Source organism: Rhipicephalus microplus, chromosome 1, assembly GCF_043290135.1.
Source record: "Rhipicephalus microplus isolate Deutch F79 chromosome 1, USDA_Rmic, whole genome shotgun sequence".
In the NCBI taxonomy this organism is placed as follows: Eukaryota; Metazoa; Arthropoda; class Arachnida; order Ixodida; family Ixodidae; genus Rhipicephalus; species Rhipicephalus microplus.
Genome location: NC_134700.1, coordinates 293,970,397 through 293,987,591, shown reverse-complemented (window position 1 = coordinate 293,987,591; position 17,195 = coordinate 293,970,397). Strand labels below are relative to the sequence as shown.

At 45.1% G+C, this 17,195-nt stretch overlaps 1 protein-coding gene across 2 annotated transcripts in view; it reads right to left on the bottom strand.

Moving 5' to 3' along the window:
• Nucleotides 1-5,226: 5,226 nt before the first annotated feature.
• LOC119159423 (repulsive guidance molecule B) overlaps nt 5,227-17,195 on the bottom strand; it is a 31,038-nt gene continuing 19,069 nt past the window's right edge. For both annotated transcript variants that reach the window (XM_037412179.2, XM_075865179.1), the window contains exons 5-6: nt 11,694-11,775; nt 5,227-5,896 (exon numbers count right to left, since the gene is read on the bottom strand). In XM_037412179.2, coding sequence (XP_037268076.2) covers nt 11,742-11,775 — 34 coding nt within the window. In that variant the 3' untranslated portion in view covers nt 5,227-5,896; nt 11,694-11,741. The remainder of the gene's footprint in view (nt 5,897-11,693; nt 11,776-17,195) is intronic.

The following is a 17,195-nucleotide window of genomic DNA, read 5'->3' as shown; positions in this document are numbered from 1 at the left end:
TTTCGGATTTCAAATTAAGGCAAAATAGGTCGACTTGCAATCGTGTAAATGTGGTGCACTCGTAACAAACAATGAGGGCTAAAAATCAGTTTGCCACAACCACACTCCATTACTTAGCAGACAAATGAGCCTTGGCGAAGACAACAGAAAAGTTCATGTAACCCCGAAGTTCATACAAGCCATGATAATATTGTTACGGGTAAGAAAGCTTATGCCAAGAATATATTTGCGAGCAAATGCGTACAACGCTGTTATAGTCTGTGCACGTTCCCCTCAGTACTTGTCGTCGTCATTCTCGGGTATTTACTCAGCCCGTGACATTACCCAGCGGCGACAGAAGCACCGTACTGGTGCGATCACTCCTTGGGCGTGAGTAGTATGGTTCAAGTCTCGAGATGTGCACTATATCGGTCGGCACTGAAGCTGTTGCTGACGTGGAGCAATTTCATAGGTCACACTGGTGACGTTGCACATGACGCGGTAAGGGCCAACGTAATGGGACATGAGTTTTTCGCAGAGACTGACATGTCGTGATGGTAACCACATCAAGACGAGCAACCCCAGGGAGTACTGTACGTCGCGGTGCCGGTGGTCGTAAGCACTTTTTCGGTTAAGCTGCGAGGCACATAAATGATCCCGGGTGATTTGGCGGGCGATGTCAGCATGGGCCAGGGCATCACGAGCATAGGCAGTCGAGGTGGCGTCAGAATGAAGCATGGTGTCCATGGGTAAAGGCGGATGATAAACAAACAGTAGGTAAAAAGGTGAAAATCCAGCTGTATCATGGCATGAAGAGCTGTACGCAAAGGTAACGAAAAGTAAGTGGATGTCCCAATTTTCGTGATCCTTAAAGACTTACATCGCTAACATATTTGTCAGGGTACGGTTGATGCCTTTGGTGAGGCCTTTGGTTTGTGGGTGGTAAACTGTAGTGAACTTGTAGTTGGTAGAGCAGGATCGCAGGAGATCGTCAACTTCTTTAGATAGGAAACAGCGGCCGCAGCCGGTGATCAACTGACGAGGAGCACCATGACATAGAATGATGTCATGAAGAATGAAATCGGCTACATCATTAGCCCAGCTGGTGGGGAGGGCTCGTGTAACGACATACCACGTTGTGTGGTCGGTAGCGATGGCAATCCACTTATTACCGATGGCTGACGCGGGAAAAGGTCCTAGAAGATCAAGGCGGATTCGGAAAAATGGCTCGTCAAGTATTTGAATGGCCTAGAAGGTACCAGCAAGCCCCAGCGCAGGTGTCTTGTGGCGCTAGCAGAGCTCGCACGCCGCAACGTACTGTCGCGCAAAATGGTAGAGGCCAGACCAAAATAATTGTCGGCGAATGCGGGCATACGTGTGTGACACCCCTAGGTGTCCAGCGGTGGGTGCATCATGAAACTGGGCCAAACCGTCTGAGCGGAGATGCGCAGAAACAACGAGCAAAAGCTCAGCACCATCAGGACGGGCGTTGTAGTGGTGCAAGATGTCGTTGTGAAGGACGAACATCTGCAAGGAGTGGTCAGGATGGGGAAATTGCAGACCATTGATAATAGGACGCAACGAGGAGTCGTGGCGTGGTTCAGCAGCTATGTTGGTGAAAGCTGCAATTGAGAGAACGAGGGCTTCTTGTCCATCATCCATCATTTCAGAGGGACATGACAAGCAGTCGGCATTCTTGTGAAGTGGTCCCGATTTATAGGACACGGAAAAAGTGTACTCTTGTAAACGCAGCACCCAGCGACCAAGGCGTCCCATAGGGTCCTTGAGCGAGGAGAGCCAGCAATGCACATGGTGGTCCATAATAACTGAGAATTGTCTGCCATTCAAGTATCGTCGGAATTTCGCAATGGCTTAGACGAGAGCTAAGCACTCGCGTTCTGTGATCTAATAATTCTGTTCTAAGCACGACAGTAGTCGGCTTGTGTACGTGACGACACGGTGCATTCCTTGTTGCCGTGGCCACTGGCATCGGTACAAAGCTCTATGGCGACAGATGGGTCGAAGTGTGCTAGGACTGGTGGATTGGTGAGAACGTCAACGAGCGACGAGAAGGCAATTGCTTGCTCTTGGACCCAGGTGAATGCGACATCCGTTTTGAGGAGGCAGATAAGAGGATGGGCTACTTCAGCGAAATTCTTGACAAAACAACGGAAGTAGGAGCACAGTCCCAGAAAGCTTTGGACGTCCTTGGCTGAGCGGATTGTGGGAAAGTCTCGAACAGCTCGGACTTTCGGAGGGTCTGGTTGTACGCTCGTAACGTCAACAAGAAGGCCGAGTAAGCAGATTTGGCATTGCTCAATGCGACATTTGGACAAGTTAAATTGCAGCTTGGCACGTCGGAAAACATCAAGCACTGTGAACAGACGGGTAAGATGGTTTTGGAAGTAGTCGAAAAAACAATAACATCGTCAAGGTAGCAGAGGCACATGGTCCACTTCATACCTCGAAGGAGAGAGTCCATCATGCGCTAAAAAGTCACGGGGGCATTACATAATTCAAAAGGCATCATTTTGAACTGATAAATTTCATCAGAAGTCACGAAGGCCGTCTTCTCTCTGTCTTTGTCGTCCACAGCGATCTGCCAGCAGCCTGAGCGAAGGTCTATTGAAGAGAAATATTGAGCACCGTGTAAACAATCAAGTGCATCATCTATGCGCAGTAGAGAATAGACATCTTTCTTGGTAATATGGTTGAGATGGTTGTAGTCAACACAAAATACCCCGCTATTGTCCTTTTTAACAAGTACAACGGGTGAGAACCAGGGACTAGATGAGGGTTTGATTATGCCCTTATGAAGCATTTCATCTACTTCCCGCTGTATAATAGCACGCTCCGGGGCTGACACACGGTAGGACCGGTGGGTCGAGGCTCACCGGTATTTATGCGATGGTTTACCACCACAGATGTCTGGCCCCAATTACGGTCGCTGAAGTCAAAGATGTCCTGATAAGAAGCGAGGACGTGGCGGAGAGCAGAGACTTGTTCAGAGGTGAGCTTGTCGTATATCATTCACATGAAAAGGTCAGAACAGGAACACGAGGAGAGTCACGTTGATGAAAAAGCGGGTGGCAAATCAGTGGTTAGGGCAAAAACTGTGTGGTCGACCAGTGGTGTCAGACGCGCATGTGACATGTCGCAAGGAATAAATTGCGCCGAGAAACCAAAATTGAGAATGGGAAAGGAAGTTCGGTTGTCCTTAAAGGTAACTACCGTGTTGAAGAGCGTGACATTACGCGTCATGGCCATGTCAGAAATTGGGGCAGCAACATAATCATCATCGGGTACTGGAGCGGATGGCAAGAGCTGGACTTGAACTGCGGCGGAAGTCGGAGGAAATCGACAGAGCGTAGACGAGGTGGGCTGGTAGAGACGGTCTCTGAGAAAGATGGGAGTTCAAGCCAAAGAAGACCTTCAGAACAGTCAATGAGCGTAGCGTGCGAGGTCAGAAAGTCAAGTCTAAAGATGAGGTCGTGAGGGCAATTTTCCAGTACAGCAAACAGAACTGAAGTTTGATGTTCAGAAACCGTTGATCGTGCAGTGCACATTCCAAGCACAGCAGGAGTTCTCCCATCCGCTGTACGGACAGTAGGCACAATTGCTGGCGTCAAAACTTTTTGGTGCAGCGGCGGAGGTCGAGCTCATCACAGATATTTCGACACCGGTATCAATAGGAGTAGTTACAGATAAACCATCGACGAGAATTGTAAGAAGGTTGCACCGCTAGTCGGGAGTAATCAGAGGATTTGCAGTCCGAGTCGTGTATGCAGCGTCACCTCCGGGGGCAGCACCAGCTAGTTTTCTGAGTGGCGGTCGTAGGGAGACCGAGAGCGACGAGGTTGGGGCGAGCAGGACTGACGAAGCAGGGGCGATGGTGAGTGGCTGATCCGACGTTCTGGAATATGCTGTGCACTTGTGTCAGCAAGGTAGGTCGGGGCACAGGGCGAACATTCGGACCGAGGTCCCAAATCATAGAAGCTTGTTCGAGGTAATGAGGCCCAACGGCTGTGGCAATGGCAAGCGATGTGTCCTATGCGGTGGCATGTGAAACATATGGGCCGATCATCATGAGCGTGCCACTCAGCTGGGTTTCTATGTGGCACGAAGGTGCGGTTTGGAGTAGCAGCTGCAACGACTGGAGGAGCCGAGCTGGAAGTAGCAGGGGCATTTTGATGAGGTGGCGAAATGCCCATAATCTTGACCTCTTGACAAACCACGACTTGTATCATTGAAACAGAAGCGAGGTTGTGTCCTGGAGCACTGACGCTAGACATAGAGGGCGCCATAGCCTTGAGTTCCCGACGGACTATTCTGGCGACGTTTTCCGGCGCTGGTGGTTGATGTAATGTGGGCAAATCTTGCAAATATTCGCAGGAGGACATAGCTGCCGTGTTGGGAAGGCGGTCAAATCGGTGAATGATCCGCCGATTTTTCGCCTGTTTGAAGCGATCACATGCTTCGATGACCGACTCCGCCGTCGAGCAGCTTGCACAGCAGGAAACTGAAGGCGTCATCAGCAATTCCTTTCAGGATGTGTCCTACTTTGTCCTCCTCAAGCATGTCCTTGTCGACCTTGCGGCACAAAGCCAACATGTCCTGAATGTACCCGGTGTACGGCTCTGTGGATGTCTGGGCACGAGTCGCAAACTCTTTATTTGCGACCACTTGTCCGATGGGTTTCCCAAATAAATAGCATAATTAATGCTGACAGATCTCCCAGCTGGTTAGCTCTTCTTGATGCGTCTCGTACCAGAGTTCTGCCGTGCTCATACAGAACCAGCCAGTCATCGACGTCTATGCCATTTGTGCCGTTGAATGGGCCTGGGTCACGAGGTTTCACCACAACGATCGGCTGTGGGGCTGACAGGTCTTGTTGACATTGAGTAGTCTAGTCAGTCATCGTGGTAGCTGCAATGCGCCGTCCGCTGCGAAGATCCGGCTCCTGGGCTGTATAGCGAGTTGTACCCTGGCACCTCCACCAATGATGTTACGGGGAAGAAAGTATATGCTAAGAATATATTTGCAAGCAAACGCGTACAACGCTGCGGCAGTCCGTGCACGTTCCCCTCAGCGCTTCGTCGTCATCATTCTCAGGTATCTACTCAGCCAGTGACAATATTACCAAGGTTCCACTGTAATAATGTTTGAAAACTATAAAATAACTGTTGATTGTACACACAATTTCCTTTCACAAACTTCTATACTATAGTACATAAACCAACAGATAAATGTGATCATAAGTTATATTTATTGCCTTAAAAATATATACATACATATATATATACATATAGATAGATACATATAAAAGGACTGTCAGCTAAACTAATTCTATCTCAAACCCACAATGATTTAAGGAATTTAGTTCAAAAACACTCCATTGTTCACTTGGCAGGTTAGCTGATCTCGGCCTACATTTCTCTACCGATCTATTTCATTTTCCAGTCTTTCTGTTTCGCGTCTGTCGTTCTGGCACCACGGCCATTATCGCCAGGATTAGTTACTTGGCACAACAAATATATAAAGAATGGAAAATGAGATGGGTCGAAACAAAACACAGCCCTATATGGTGCCCTCTTATGGCACATAAATTATCATTGAGCAGATGGTCACTCACCATTGCTACTCTGTTTTGACAGAACGGCAAAGAACAAACATCCAGAAACACTGACGAGCACACACCTTGCATAATGTGCACAGTGTCAAACATGATTTGACGCAATGTCAAAAAGTTCCTGAGAACAGCAGCCGGTGCAATGGCTGACAACTGTAAACGGTAGTCCTTTAGTTGATGGGGAGAGGTTGATTCTGACTACACTTCCATGATGAATATGCAGTGGTTGTAGGTAGAACTCGCTGTGCAGAAGTAACTCTCTTCTTGCCAGCTTCATACATGTGGTGCCTGAAAGATGAGCATTCCTATTATGAATGTGCAACTGCTAAACAACTTCTTGCTCTTGCCCCCTCATGCTTTTTGAAGGATTTAAAATATAGCTGAATGCCTTGCTAACATTTAACTGCAATATATTAGGCTTGTGCAAATAGTGAATTCTGGGTTCAAAGCAAATAGTGAATTTGGTCGATAATATCTAATTGAATTCAAATAGTATATATCACATATTATAAAATGAGAATATTTGTCATAACCTAACCTGCGCAATACTTTTAAAAATTGAAACAAGGCCTGTACAAACGCAATGTTTTTGGTTAAAAGCAGAAACAACTTTGAGTAGTGAGAGAATTTAACTTTCATTGGAATGCAAATGACAACAACATATAATATTATAAAGTTCACTGTACTTACAGCATATAAGCTGGTGTTAGAGACTTTTAAACTTAAAAATGATGAATCGATGCGAGGAGAATATGTTAATTTAACTTTTAGTGCGACTTCGCGGCTGTGCGGATTTCCCCTGAGTAGGTGTGTTCACGGCTTAGCAATCCTTATGTGCAGTGAAATCGCCTTAACAAAGGATTACAGGTACACTAATATACATTGTTAGGATTGGAACTAGAGTCAAGCAGAAAGGGAAGGGTGTTCACGGTTCTGCGAACAAGTTGCTGAAGGCATGGCGGCCTACTGACAGCCGTCCAAATTTGGGAATTGTCCTCCCTGCCGGGAAGCGAGGCGCATGCAGTCTCGACGCCACAAAGTGTACAACGAGACGGCCAAAATGGTTTCAGTCACGACAGCCTTCTTGAAAAAATAGCGACATCAGCATGGATTACGATCAGCACCGCAAAATCAGTGCGGCGCTCAGTCCCTATCACACCCCCTCATCACAGTGCCGCCCCTCTCCCCCTACAACTTCAGTCGGCAGATGTACTACAGCCAAACATTATCTAGATGTGCCCTATGTTACGGTGTGTAGAAAGCGTCAACACATAAAAGATTTTTCTTACACTGTGGTCAAGCCCATGGACCCCCTCAGAGAACAACGCCCTTAATTTTTACCAATTAGGAACTATACATGACCATTTGATTGTATTGCACAACTGATCGACAGGACAAAAGAAAGGTAAACACACAACAAACAAAATGATAGTATGCAACAATAAATTGTATTCCCTTTTCAGGCATAATAAATACAGAAACATGGGCGAAGTATAAAAATAACAAAAAAACACCAGAAAAGGAAATAAAGCTTATTGTTCAAAGTTAGCGCCCAGCTGCACTGTACAATCTACAGTCATTGTTTACGAACACGCCCTGTCTTCAACCTTTGTATGTAACCAAGCAGACTCCATCAAAAATGATGTATTTGGCCCAGCAATTTCAAGGTGATACTGTATAACCACTCCAATTTTTATTTTCACTCCCCCCCTCCCCCTCTCACCAGGCGTTTTCTCACGTTAAAAGTGGTGCTCTCGGTGTTATGAAATGGTAATCTACCAAGGTGAGAAAAATCATTTTTCTCTTTTACTGCAATCACCATTTGGTGATGTTAGCAGGGTTGTACATAAACTTAGTGTTGACAAAAACAATGGCAAGTACATGGACGAAAAATATTACATGCACAATGTGTAGCGCAAATACAAAACTAAATGGGAAAAAAAGATACAACAAATGATTACAAGATTGCAAGTGTGCACGCACGTATAGTAGAGAGCGGTGCCATTTATTTTGAAAGCATGCCGTCCAACTGTGCTGAGAACAATGCAAAAGAGGGTGCTGAAAGTAATCCGCGATTTAATTTATTCCACTGAACTAGTAGTGTTCCTTGAAGTAAGTAAGCCTTTTAATTTTAATTTAAAATCCACTACTTATGACACTTGTTTGAGCACAATGTCCACAGATTTTGGGCCAGTGAACATAACCTTTCTACAAGTGCCCCATTTTATATACTTCAAGATAGCCATTATGAGTCACGTGCATTCTTTCATTGGGAATTTCATGCACATGAATCCACCTTAACTACGTAAAGTTGTTCAACCTCTATTGTCCTCGAGATTTTGGAGTGGCACCCTCTTGCGTGTGACGTCAGTTTGTGGATTCCGTTCTCAACCGCGCTGCAGCAGCAGCTGCTCCTGTGCGTGGATCGTCTGCTTCGGGTGGGAACTTTGTCGAACGAAGCCTCGCGAGGGTCAACTAAGGCCCAAGATGAATGCTTTCAAGTGCAATAATAAATTTGTTTTAGTTGCAGCCCAATCGACAGAGCCAAGAAACCTCCCAGATGGTCGATAAGAACATCGATGCCACCGACCGCATTGCTGGTGAGAAAGTGAAACTATGGGTGAATATTCTCGCTAGTCATCTGCACTTTCTACCGTGCGATACTAATTAGTTTGAGTGTTTCGAAATTTCAATGAGCATGCCTTTCTCCTGCATCTACAAGCATGTAGATACCGCAAGCAAAACGTCGCGATGCCTTATCGACGGCGCGGGGGTCTACGGCGCAGGCCATGCTGAATGTGCGCAGCCAATGCCGTCAATGGAGATCACATCACCATTATGGCTCAGGTCCTGAAAACCTGTGGACTAGCATACCCGTCACACAATGTCCCGATGGCGATCGAGTGGTGCTCAATGATGTGAAGTACTGCTCTGTGACTCGGTAAGCTTCGTTCGCCCTTGAAAAGGACATTAGCTTTCACAACAATCCTAAAGAGAACAGCACGCCTGCCCTTTTCCTTAGAATATTTTTTCTGCAGTGCAATGATAGTGACAGTGAGCACGAGGATATGTGTGAAAATCGCTGATTTCTGCCGTTCTAGCATTCGCAAACAACACATGAGATAGTTACTGCAGAGCAGCTGTTTAAATTGCTGCTTCTGCAGTCAATCGACCGTTCACTACATCTACTATAGAAATGCAAAGCGGCATTAAATTACCAAATTTGAGATAATCACACTTAAATTGCAGTTATGAGTGTCGGCAGGACGCAAGCCCGTGTTGTATCGCAGTTAGAAGGCAAGGTGCACCTTGCCCACCAGCACCTTACTGCGATACAAAACGGGCTTGCGCCCTGTCGACACTAATAACTGCAACCCAAGTGTGATTATCTCAAATTGGGTAATTTGACACAATCTTGAAGGCAAGGTGCTGGTGTGACTCGGAGAAGGGGGCAAGTTCTGCCCTAATGTACCCTCTTGCTGATAAAAATGACAGCAGTTAGTCACAGTAATGTTTCTTCAATGAGAGCGACATCATGAAGTATTTCATATTAATACCACACAAGGTCGTTGCTCGGGTATCCCAATATAACAAAAAGCTATTGCTGATTGTATATACCATGCACAGAACCACATGACAACCTTTAGTGAGTGTGCACTAAACAGCGACAACAGGTTTGAATTATGAATTTATGGTAAACAGTGAGCTAGGCGTGCACATGTATCGATCGGTAATTTACGTACAGTTGACGACCGATTTCTCAGACGCCCGAAATACCGGATATGCCTGATATCTTGGACTAATCCCTAGCACCGTCAAGTTCCCCATAGAGTCAATGTTAAAGGGAGACATGGGTCTGGAAAAATTTTTATTATTATTAATTGCTTGAATTGAATTAAACTTTATACACTTATGTTTCTTCTGCAGATTCAAATTCCCTAAGCAGATTTTCAATAGCTGCATTAGAACAGAAGATATTAAATTTTTATAATACACAATTAGCATATTTATTACAGAGCTTTCCGGTAATTTCACTATGTCAAACACAAAAACAAATATACATCCAGATTTCCAGAGGGCAGGTCTACCTTATTATGCTAATTTCATTGTTTACAACAAACTTCAAATGTTAAATAAATGGATACAAACACGAGCGAAAAATTTCTGCCACATATTGTTTACGATCATCATGAATTATAATTTGGTGAACAAGATATAGAAGAAAATGAATAGCATCATTGGTCAGGTCTATTTGATACGAACACTTCAGTATCAAACTTGTTATTGTGAGTCAATAAGAACATGTCACAATGCCCTGTAAAGGCCGTTTCACATGACACAGAAAGTAGTGATTTTCAGGCTGCGAATTAGCTCGCAGCGAAAAAAAGGGCAGTTCGCTCCCGCCACAGCGGTCTGCGGCGAGCTTCCAACATGTTGGAAATTTTCGCTTTGATCGCAGCGGTGGGAGCATTTTTGGTCATGACCCGTCAAAATTCGAAATAGGGCTGGTCCGGCCAAGCCGTCGAAATAGAGTCGACGCATTTGTTTTGGTAATGACCGATACTGTGCATTTTAAAATTAATTCAGACTGGAAAGTGTTTTTAAATAACGAAAAAAGTGAGCCCTTCGTTACCATTTACGGAAACTTCATGATATCATATCATTACGTTACATTTGTGCCTGCCACAAAGAGTGGTGGCAAGAGCTTGGCGCTCCAGTCGCAGAGCGAAAATTGCGGACTGTTCGCTGTCCATGTGAAACGAAACCGCCATTAGTGACGGTTGCGAACAGCGCAATTGCAGCGAACCGAACGATTTTTTCGCTGAAATCGCGGCATGTGAAACAGCCTTAAGGCTACGTGTTATGTTTAAAAACATGAAACTGAGAAAAAGGCATTTGAAGTCTTAGTTTCTCATAAACTTGTGTGGTATTGCAACATGACTGTATAAATAGCATCGTTATGTAGCTTTGCCATTCAGGAACAAGATAATGCCATATATGTTAAAACAACGTGACAGGAACCATGAAAAATTTGCTGTATTAGCATGCATAGTCCTTGAAAATAGTGCGAGAAAGCTGCTACCAAACACTTCACAGTTGTATTCTAGCTTGTATGTGTACACTGTGTATAAAAATGACATGCCTATGTGGTCTGTGCTGCCGCTATTTGCACGAAGGTGGGGGTCACAAAAATAAAAAAAGGGGAAAAATAACATTATCTGAATTCCCGTGATGACATGGGTTTCAATCTATACTTTACAGCTGACCAGGGCTGTAGGCAGTGTCCGCTGTTGGTGCCTATTCACGAGCTTGTTTTTCATGACATTCCTGGCTGCATGGTCTTTGTTGAATTTATAACTGACGTTACTGATGAATCTCCAGTCACACTCACTGAAGCAAATCGCTCTTCGCACATTGAGCATGCCAATTCACAAAAGTTTCACACTGCAGTATGCTTTCTTTGCTCCTTAGGCACGTTAGCCACAGTCGGCGCAAATCACAAGTTTGAGAACGTAATTAAACACGCTCAAATATACGATCAAGATTTCTATTTCACTGTCAGTGGGGTCGTCCTGTTCCGTGTCAACGCTAAGAAGTTCAAATTTTCATTCCGTTGCAGACTTGACGCCAAGTGCTTTTTCACGTTGGCCACACTTGCTGTTCGCTGGCTATTTTTTCTTCAGCCGATAAGAAAATGGTATCGACACGTCCTGTGATAACACTCGACACTTGGGTCGATGAAATATACACACTACAGATGCCAAGTTGCGTCTTCATACACAAGCCGCCAATAGACGATACCCGACAGGTTCCATAGTGTCAGGGATAGTCTTTTAAAATGAGTGTTAAAAGTGGACACCCATTATTGTTAGAACAGTGTGAATGGCTACCACACACAAGATAACCGATTGAACTGCGTCTTCGCCGAGTTTTACCACGACGGTAACTTCTATACGGTGGCACGCCTCGAAAGCACGCGAATCTTAGAACTGACGCCACATAAGCACAGTTTTCAGCACGACCATCGGTCGAACACCAAGCCAATATAGTATAGTGGTTGCTGTTCAGCAGCATGATGGCTTACCTCATCTTTGAAGGACTCCACAGAGTGCAGGGCAATGTGAATACTATTTTACCTTACTGCCCCAAGCAATACAGAGCTGCTCCTGTAAATAAATAAACAAACAATACGATGAACATGTCATGTGTGCACTGCTGAATTTAACAACATTTCTTGGTTATTAAATGGCTTTGGCTACATTATGCTGCAACACACAGCCTTTTTCATACCAGACTGGCCTTTCAGCCCTCAATTGTGGTATATACAAAATATAATTTATTTTGTGCCAACTGCTTGCGGTGTCACTTAGAGTTATTAAGGCTAGCAAGAATCCTTATATGCCACTAATACTTTCATGCATGGTGTTTCTTGAACCGAACGATTCGAAAATGTTAACAATGGGCAAGCTTTTCCTTCACTGACACACACCTGCTATCATTACAAATTACATGACTCGCACCAATAAGCAGTACAGTCGAACCTCAATATATCGAACACGGATATATCGGATTATTGCCTATATCGAACGGTTCCTATATCACGCGGGAAATCACATGCATTATTGATTTTTTATTTCGAACAAAGTTTGACATACAATAGATATATCGAACTCAGCCACCCCAAACCGCCCGCGCTCCACTGACAGGCGGCGAGCTTTCCCACAACTCTCGAAAGTAGCGGTAGAGCAGCGGGCGTTTACGAATGCTGCACACATCGATGACGCCGAGAGCGCCACTTTAACGTAGCGGCGTACGCGTGCCGCAGCCTCGCAGCTTGCAGTCGTTGCAGTCTCTATAGTGTCAACGGCACACTGTGCACTTGTTGCAAGCTCCTCCACTGTAGCATCGGCAGGCATCGGTCGTCGTGCTCACAGAGTTCGTGCGTTCGAAGTTAGGCCTATTGCGTGCTGTGGTGCGCGACAGGCCTAACTCCGAACAGCGGAGCTCAGGGTGGAGCTCACGGATGTGGAGATTGTCGCCGAAGCTACTGCTGAGCAGCCAAATGAAGACTGCCGAGGTGGATCCCGCAAGCGCTGATGGTGCCCCGCTCCCGACATAGCTGAGGTCGTAGCTGCCTTGGCCCTTGTGCGCCGCCACTGCGGCATGATTGAAGGCACCAGCCTATCACTCATGGATCGCCTGGACTATACTGAGGACGCAGTCGTGCGCGACAGGCCTAACTCCGAACGGCGGAGCTCACAACGACGGAGCTCAAGGATGTGGAGATTGTCGCCGAAGCTACTGCCGAGCAGCCAAATGAAGACTGCCGAGGTGGATCCTGCAAGCGCTGATGGTGCCCCGCTCTCGACATAGCTGAGGTCGTAGCTGCCTTGGCCCTTGTGCGCCGCCACTGCGGCGCGATTGAAGGCACCGGCCTATCACTTATGGATCGCATGGACTATATTGAGGACGCAGTCGTCAAACACGCCATGGCCAACAAAAAGCAGGCTACTCTTTTTCAATATTTTAGACCAACACAATAAATACTATGTTTGAATCTTCAAGTGAGTATTTACTGCACCACGCTTGAACGGTTCGTTGGTTGTTTTCAGCAAGCTGTTGACGCATTTTTTTCGTGTTTTTTTTATATCGAATTCTGGATATATCGAACTATTTCGCGATCGCCGCGCCGTTCGATATATCGAGGTTCGACTGTATGTGGAGCTGGTGAAAAAAAGTAGAGCAGCCACTGCCATTCTGCATTTGGAATGAAGCAGGCAGGCAGCACTGAAGCGCGCAAGCAGCTTTCATTTCATATTCTTCGTACTCCAACACTGCAAGTAAAGCATTCTTCTGCAAGGTGTGGTGGACAAGAGAATTCACAACACAATCGCGATGTTCGAAAAATGCTCCAAACGATCTCCTGAGTCAAGAGTGCTTCCTAACCACTGTCCCCCTCACCCACATACTAGATGCAAATTCCTGCCAAAAGTCGCAGAGAATGCGCTCCTTTTTTTTCATTCCCTGGGAACAACTAAATGGCGAAAATTCATGCCTTTTACTGCTCGTGAGGGCTCAATTCACCACAGAAACATGTGAAGCAGCTCTTATGGTTTGTCACTGCACTTCTTGGAGGTGTCATCAGACATATTGTGACCAAAGATGGTGAGTACCATGCATAGAAAGGAGCACATGTATACGAAGGAGTACAACACCGTCGGGTAACGATGTCCTGCATAGACGTCCAGAGACAAATAAATGAAGAACACGAAACAGACACGAACATCGTGCAAGGTCCATGCCCATTTTGTGTTCTTGTGTTATTCATCGCTGAGCATCTATGCAGCCCATTGTTACCCTTTCGTATGCCATGCTAACTAGACCCAGTGGAAGCACATTTGTACGTTACAGGGACCCCTTTCAACTGTCGGCATGCTTCACAGTACAGTAGACTCTGGTTAATTTAAACTCAAAGAGACGTCTGAATTTTGTTTGAATTATCAGAACTTATTAGATAGATGAGTCTGGGTGAGGCGACACCACACATTATGAATAGGCATGAATTTTATCACACTTAAAAAAATTTGAAGTGTTTTTAAACCCTAACTGCATGCAATGAACATAAAGCAGATTAGTAAGGTCCACAAGTTTATTGGCCATTTACTGCTAATCAGACCTTTTAATGAATTGCCAAATTGCTTTTTTGCTATAGGTATGTGCCTTCGGCACAAAGCTCTCTATACCAGTTGAGAAGCATCACGGTTTACCATGCCCGTGCTTTGTTTCAAACATTTGTTTACTAGCGAAGCCTTCTTCCTTGAAAGCCTGAGGTGCTAATTTTTCTTTTCTTTTTTTAACTGCTAGAATCATATTAGCATGCAAATTTTTAAATAGTAGTGGGAAAGCAGCAGATATCTTCTGCTATGAGACTGCGAAAAGTATGAATTAACCGAATGATGGAGTTTAAATTAAGAGGCTTTTAAGTACACTGAAAAAATACAAGACAAACCAAAAAAATTTAATTTTGTTTTGAATTAACCGAAAGTATGAATTATCAGAGTTTGATTTATCGAGAGTCTACAGTAGTATATTATGTACGCCTAATAAAATCAACTTCTAACTTTTCAGAAGACTAGTATCAATGTGTGATACTTTTCAGACCCTTGCCACGTCTGAAAGTCGAGTGCTTGAAAGTTTGTCATTGACTGTCACAGTAAAAACTAATTTGTTCCATTAATGCTTAAGTAAAAATACAATGGTAATTTAGAACATTGCTACAACAAGTATCGAAAGAAACCAATGGCAGAGATAGACAAAAACAATAAGAAAAAGAGATTAAGCCAAGGTGCTACTTTTAAAAGGAAGCAGAAGCATTTTTTCAAAAAAATGAATATGGGGCATATAAGGACAGTTTGATTTCTGCTGAGTACAAAAAGCAATGAGAGAGTTCTCACAAGTGAATGAAAATAGCACTTTATGGTGAAAAAACTGAGGCTGTGGCCGCTGGGCTTCCTGAGACGCCGAGTGAACGCTGTGACGTCATGCTCAGTATGTCGCATTATCTGCAACAGCAGCACTGCTAAAGCGTGGCCTTCCCAATTAGTTCTGCAACATGGAGGTCATGGTTGAAGATATGAGAGACACTTGCTCACGTAACGCTCGGGACACACAGCGCATTTCTTGCTTTGCTTACGAAGTCAATTGAGTGGAGGGTGAAGATGTGTCCACTTGGTTTCGCGGACTACAGCAGACAAGCTGACTGCGTCTTGTCAAGACACGATCATTAAAAACACAAAATCTATGCAGTCTCCTGCACTATCATACCTGCACTGTCTCGCTACGCTAGATCTGCAGGTGGCTGAGTGTAAGTGACGCTCAACGCGCCTATACTCGAGGACAACTTTCTGTGGCAATGAAGCAAAGGCTACGAAACGAAAGTGGGAGTGCGCCACCACTGAAAAATAGTCTCTCAAATGCGTCTGTGTTTTCCGCGTGAAGATAATAAAAAGCAACATAACTTTATTGTTTACGGGATGCTGTTTATAAAAAGATGCTGCACGGACCAAGGAGATGATTAATATTTGTTTTGCTTCATGAAGTGTCATTTCGCGTTTTTGACCGTCTGAAAACCTCGCTCGTTATATGTACACCTCACTGTCAAAATAGCATCCTCGTTTTTAGGTGAGTGCTTGTCACCCTCCAGCTATTACGACGACTCACCAAAGAAGCTTGTGTCGAATTTAACTCACAAATGGCTATGTAAGCAGACGTAGCAAATTCTCTGCAGTAGAATTATTCGAACACGGTAAGCATTCGAAAAGCGAATCGAGCCGGACTTGTTTGTGGAGTACTACATGGGCTGTAGCTCCGCCCCCATAGCTTTCCCTTCATTGCCACAGAAAGTTTGAGTATAGTCGTATCGTATTTATTCCAATCTAGCCTGATAGTTCTTTTCAAATTCCTCTGCATCAAACTCCAGGGTCGGCTTAGATTCGAGGATTTTGATTTTTCATGCTAGCGCCGCCTAGACGGTATTATAGACAACAGTAACCAACCCAACACATGGCTTAAGTACACACGTGAGGTCGCCACTTTGATCTTCGTAGCGATTGTAGAAGCGAGCTGTTTGTAATTTCAAGTTGCGCCTCGAGTGGTCTGTCTTTGAAGTAGCTCAATGGGGTCAAACAAGCAGTGTCATTATAGTACCGCTTATAAAAAGAGAGTTGTCCTAGTCAGGGAGTCATTGTCCAACGTTCAAACTGAGCAAGACTTCGGAGTGGACGAAAAAAATGTGCGTCGCTGCAGTGTAAGACGACAACCCAGGACCTTTATTGTGCACTCTTTTATAAAGTGTGGCATATGCAATGAACTTGATGGCACTGAGGATTGCGCACTGTTCAAAGACAGTGACAAAGAAGCCAGCGGCGAGAGAAGCCGCAACGACAACTTGGAATGAGAGCAGCATCAGCAAGCGCAACATGTTTATGATGCTAATAATTAGAAGCAGCGAAAAAAAGAAAAAACGACAAGAAGAAAGGTTTGAATTGAAACTGGGAGTAGAGTTTACCGAAGTAAATGTTTCTTGAAACGCAAAGACACAGGAGGTGCACTGGCTGGGTGTCGTGTAAGTTTCATCGCATATAAATGAGCCGAAAGAGTAGACAGGTGTATTCAAGTGTCCGTAATCACCATACGGATGCAGCCTGCTAGCCATTCGCAATGGCAGGCCGCGTCCGTACGGCTGCTGCGGACACGCAACTAAATCTGTCTATTGTTTCCACTCGACATGCGATACAGCGTTGCGGGCAATGGAGAGGGTGAAGCGAGAGAGCAGTGCGTTGCAAGCGGGCGGAGGAGTCGGCTGCTGCTGCAGGTGAGGAAGAGAGACGTTAACGCGCAGCTGTGGCTTGACCTACTTAGCACCACTCCAACACCTACGGTGAGGGGGTTTGTGCGGATGCACGGGACATTGTTACACAGGCTAGTCAAAGAGCTGCTTCACATCTAAAACACGTTGTCTAAGCAGTGATGTCTAAGCATTAGACTATGTACTCGTGCGTCATAGTCCAGAAAGTAAGCGCACTTT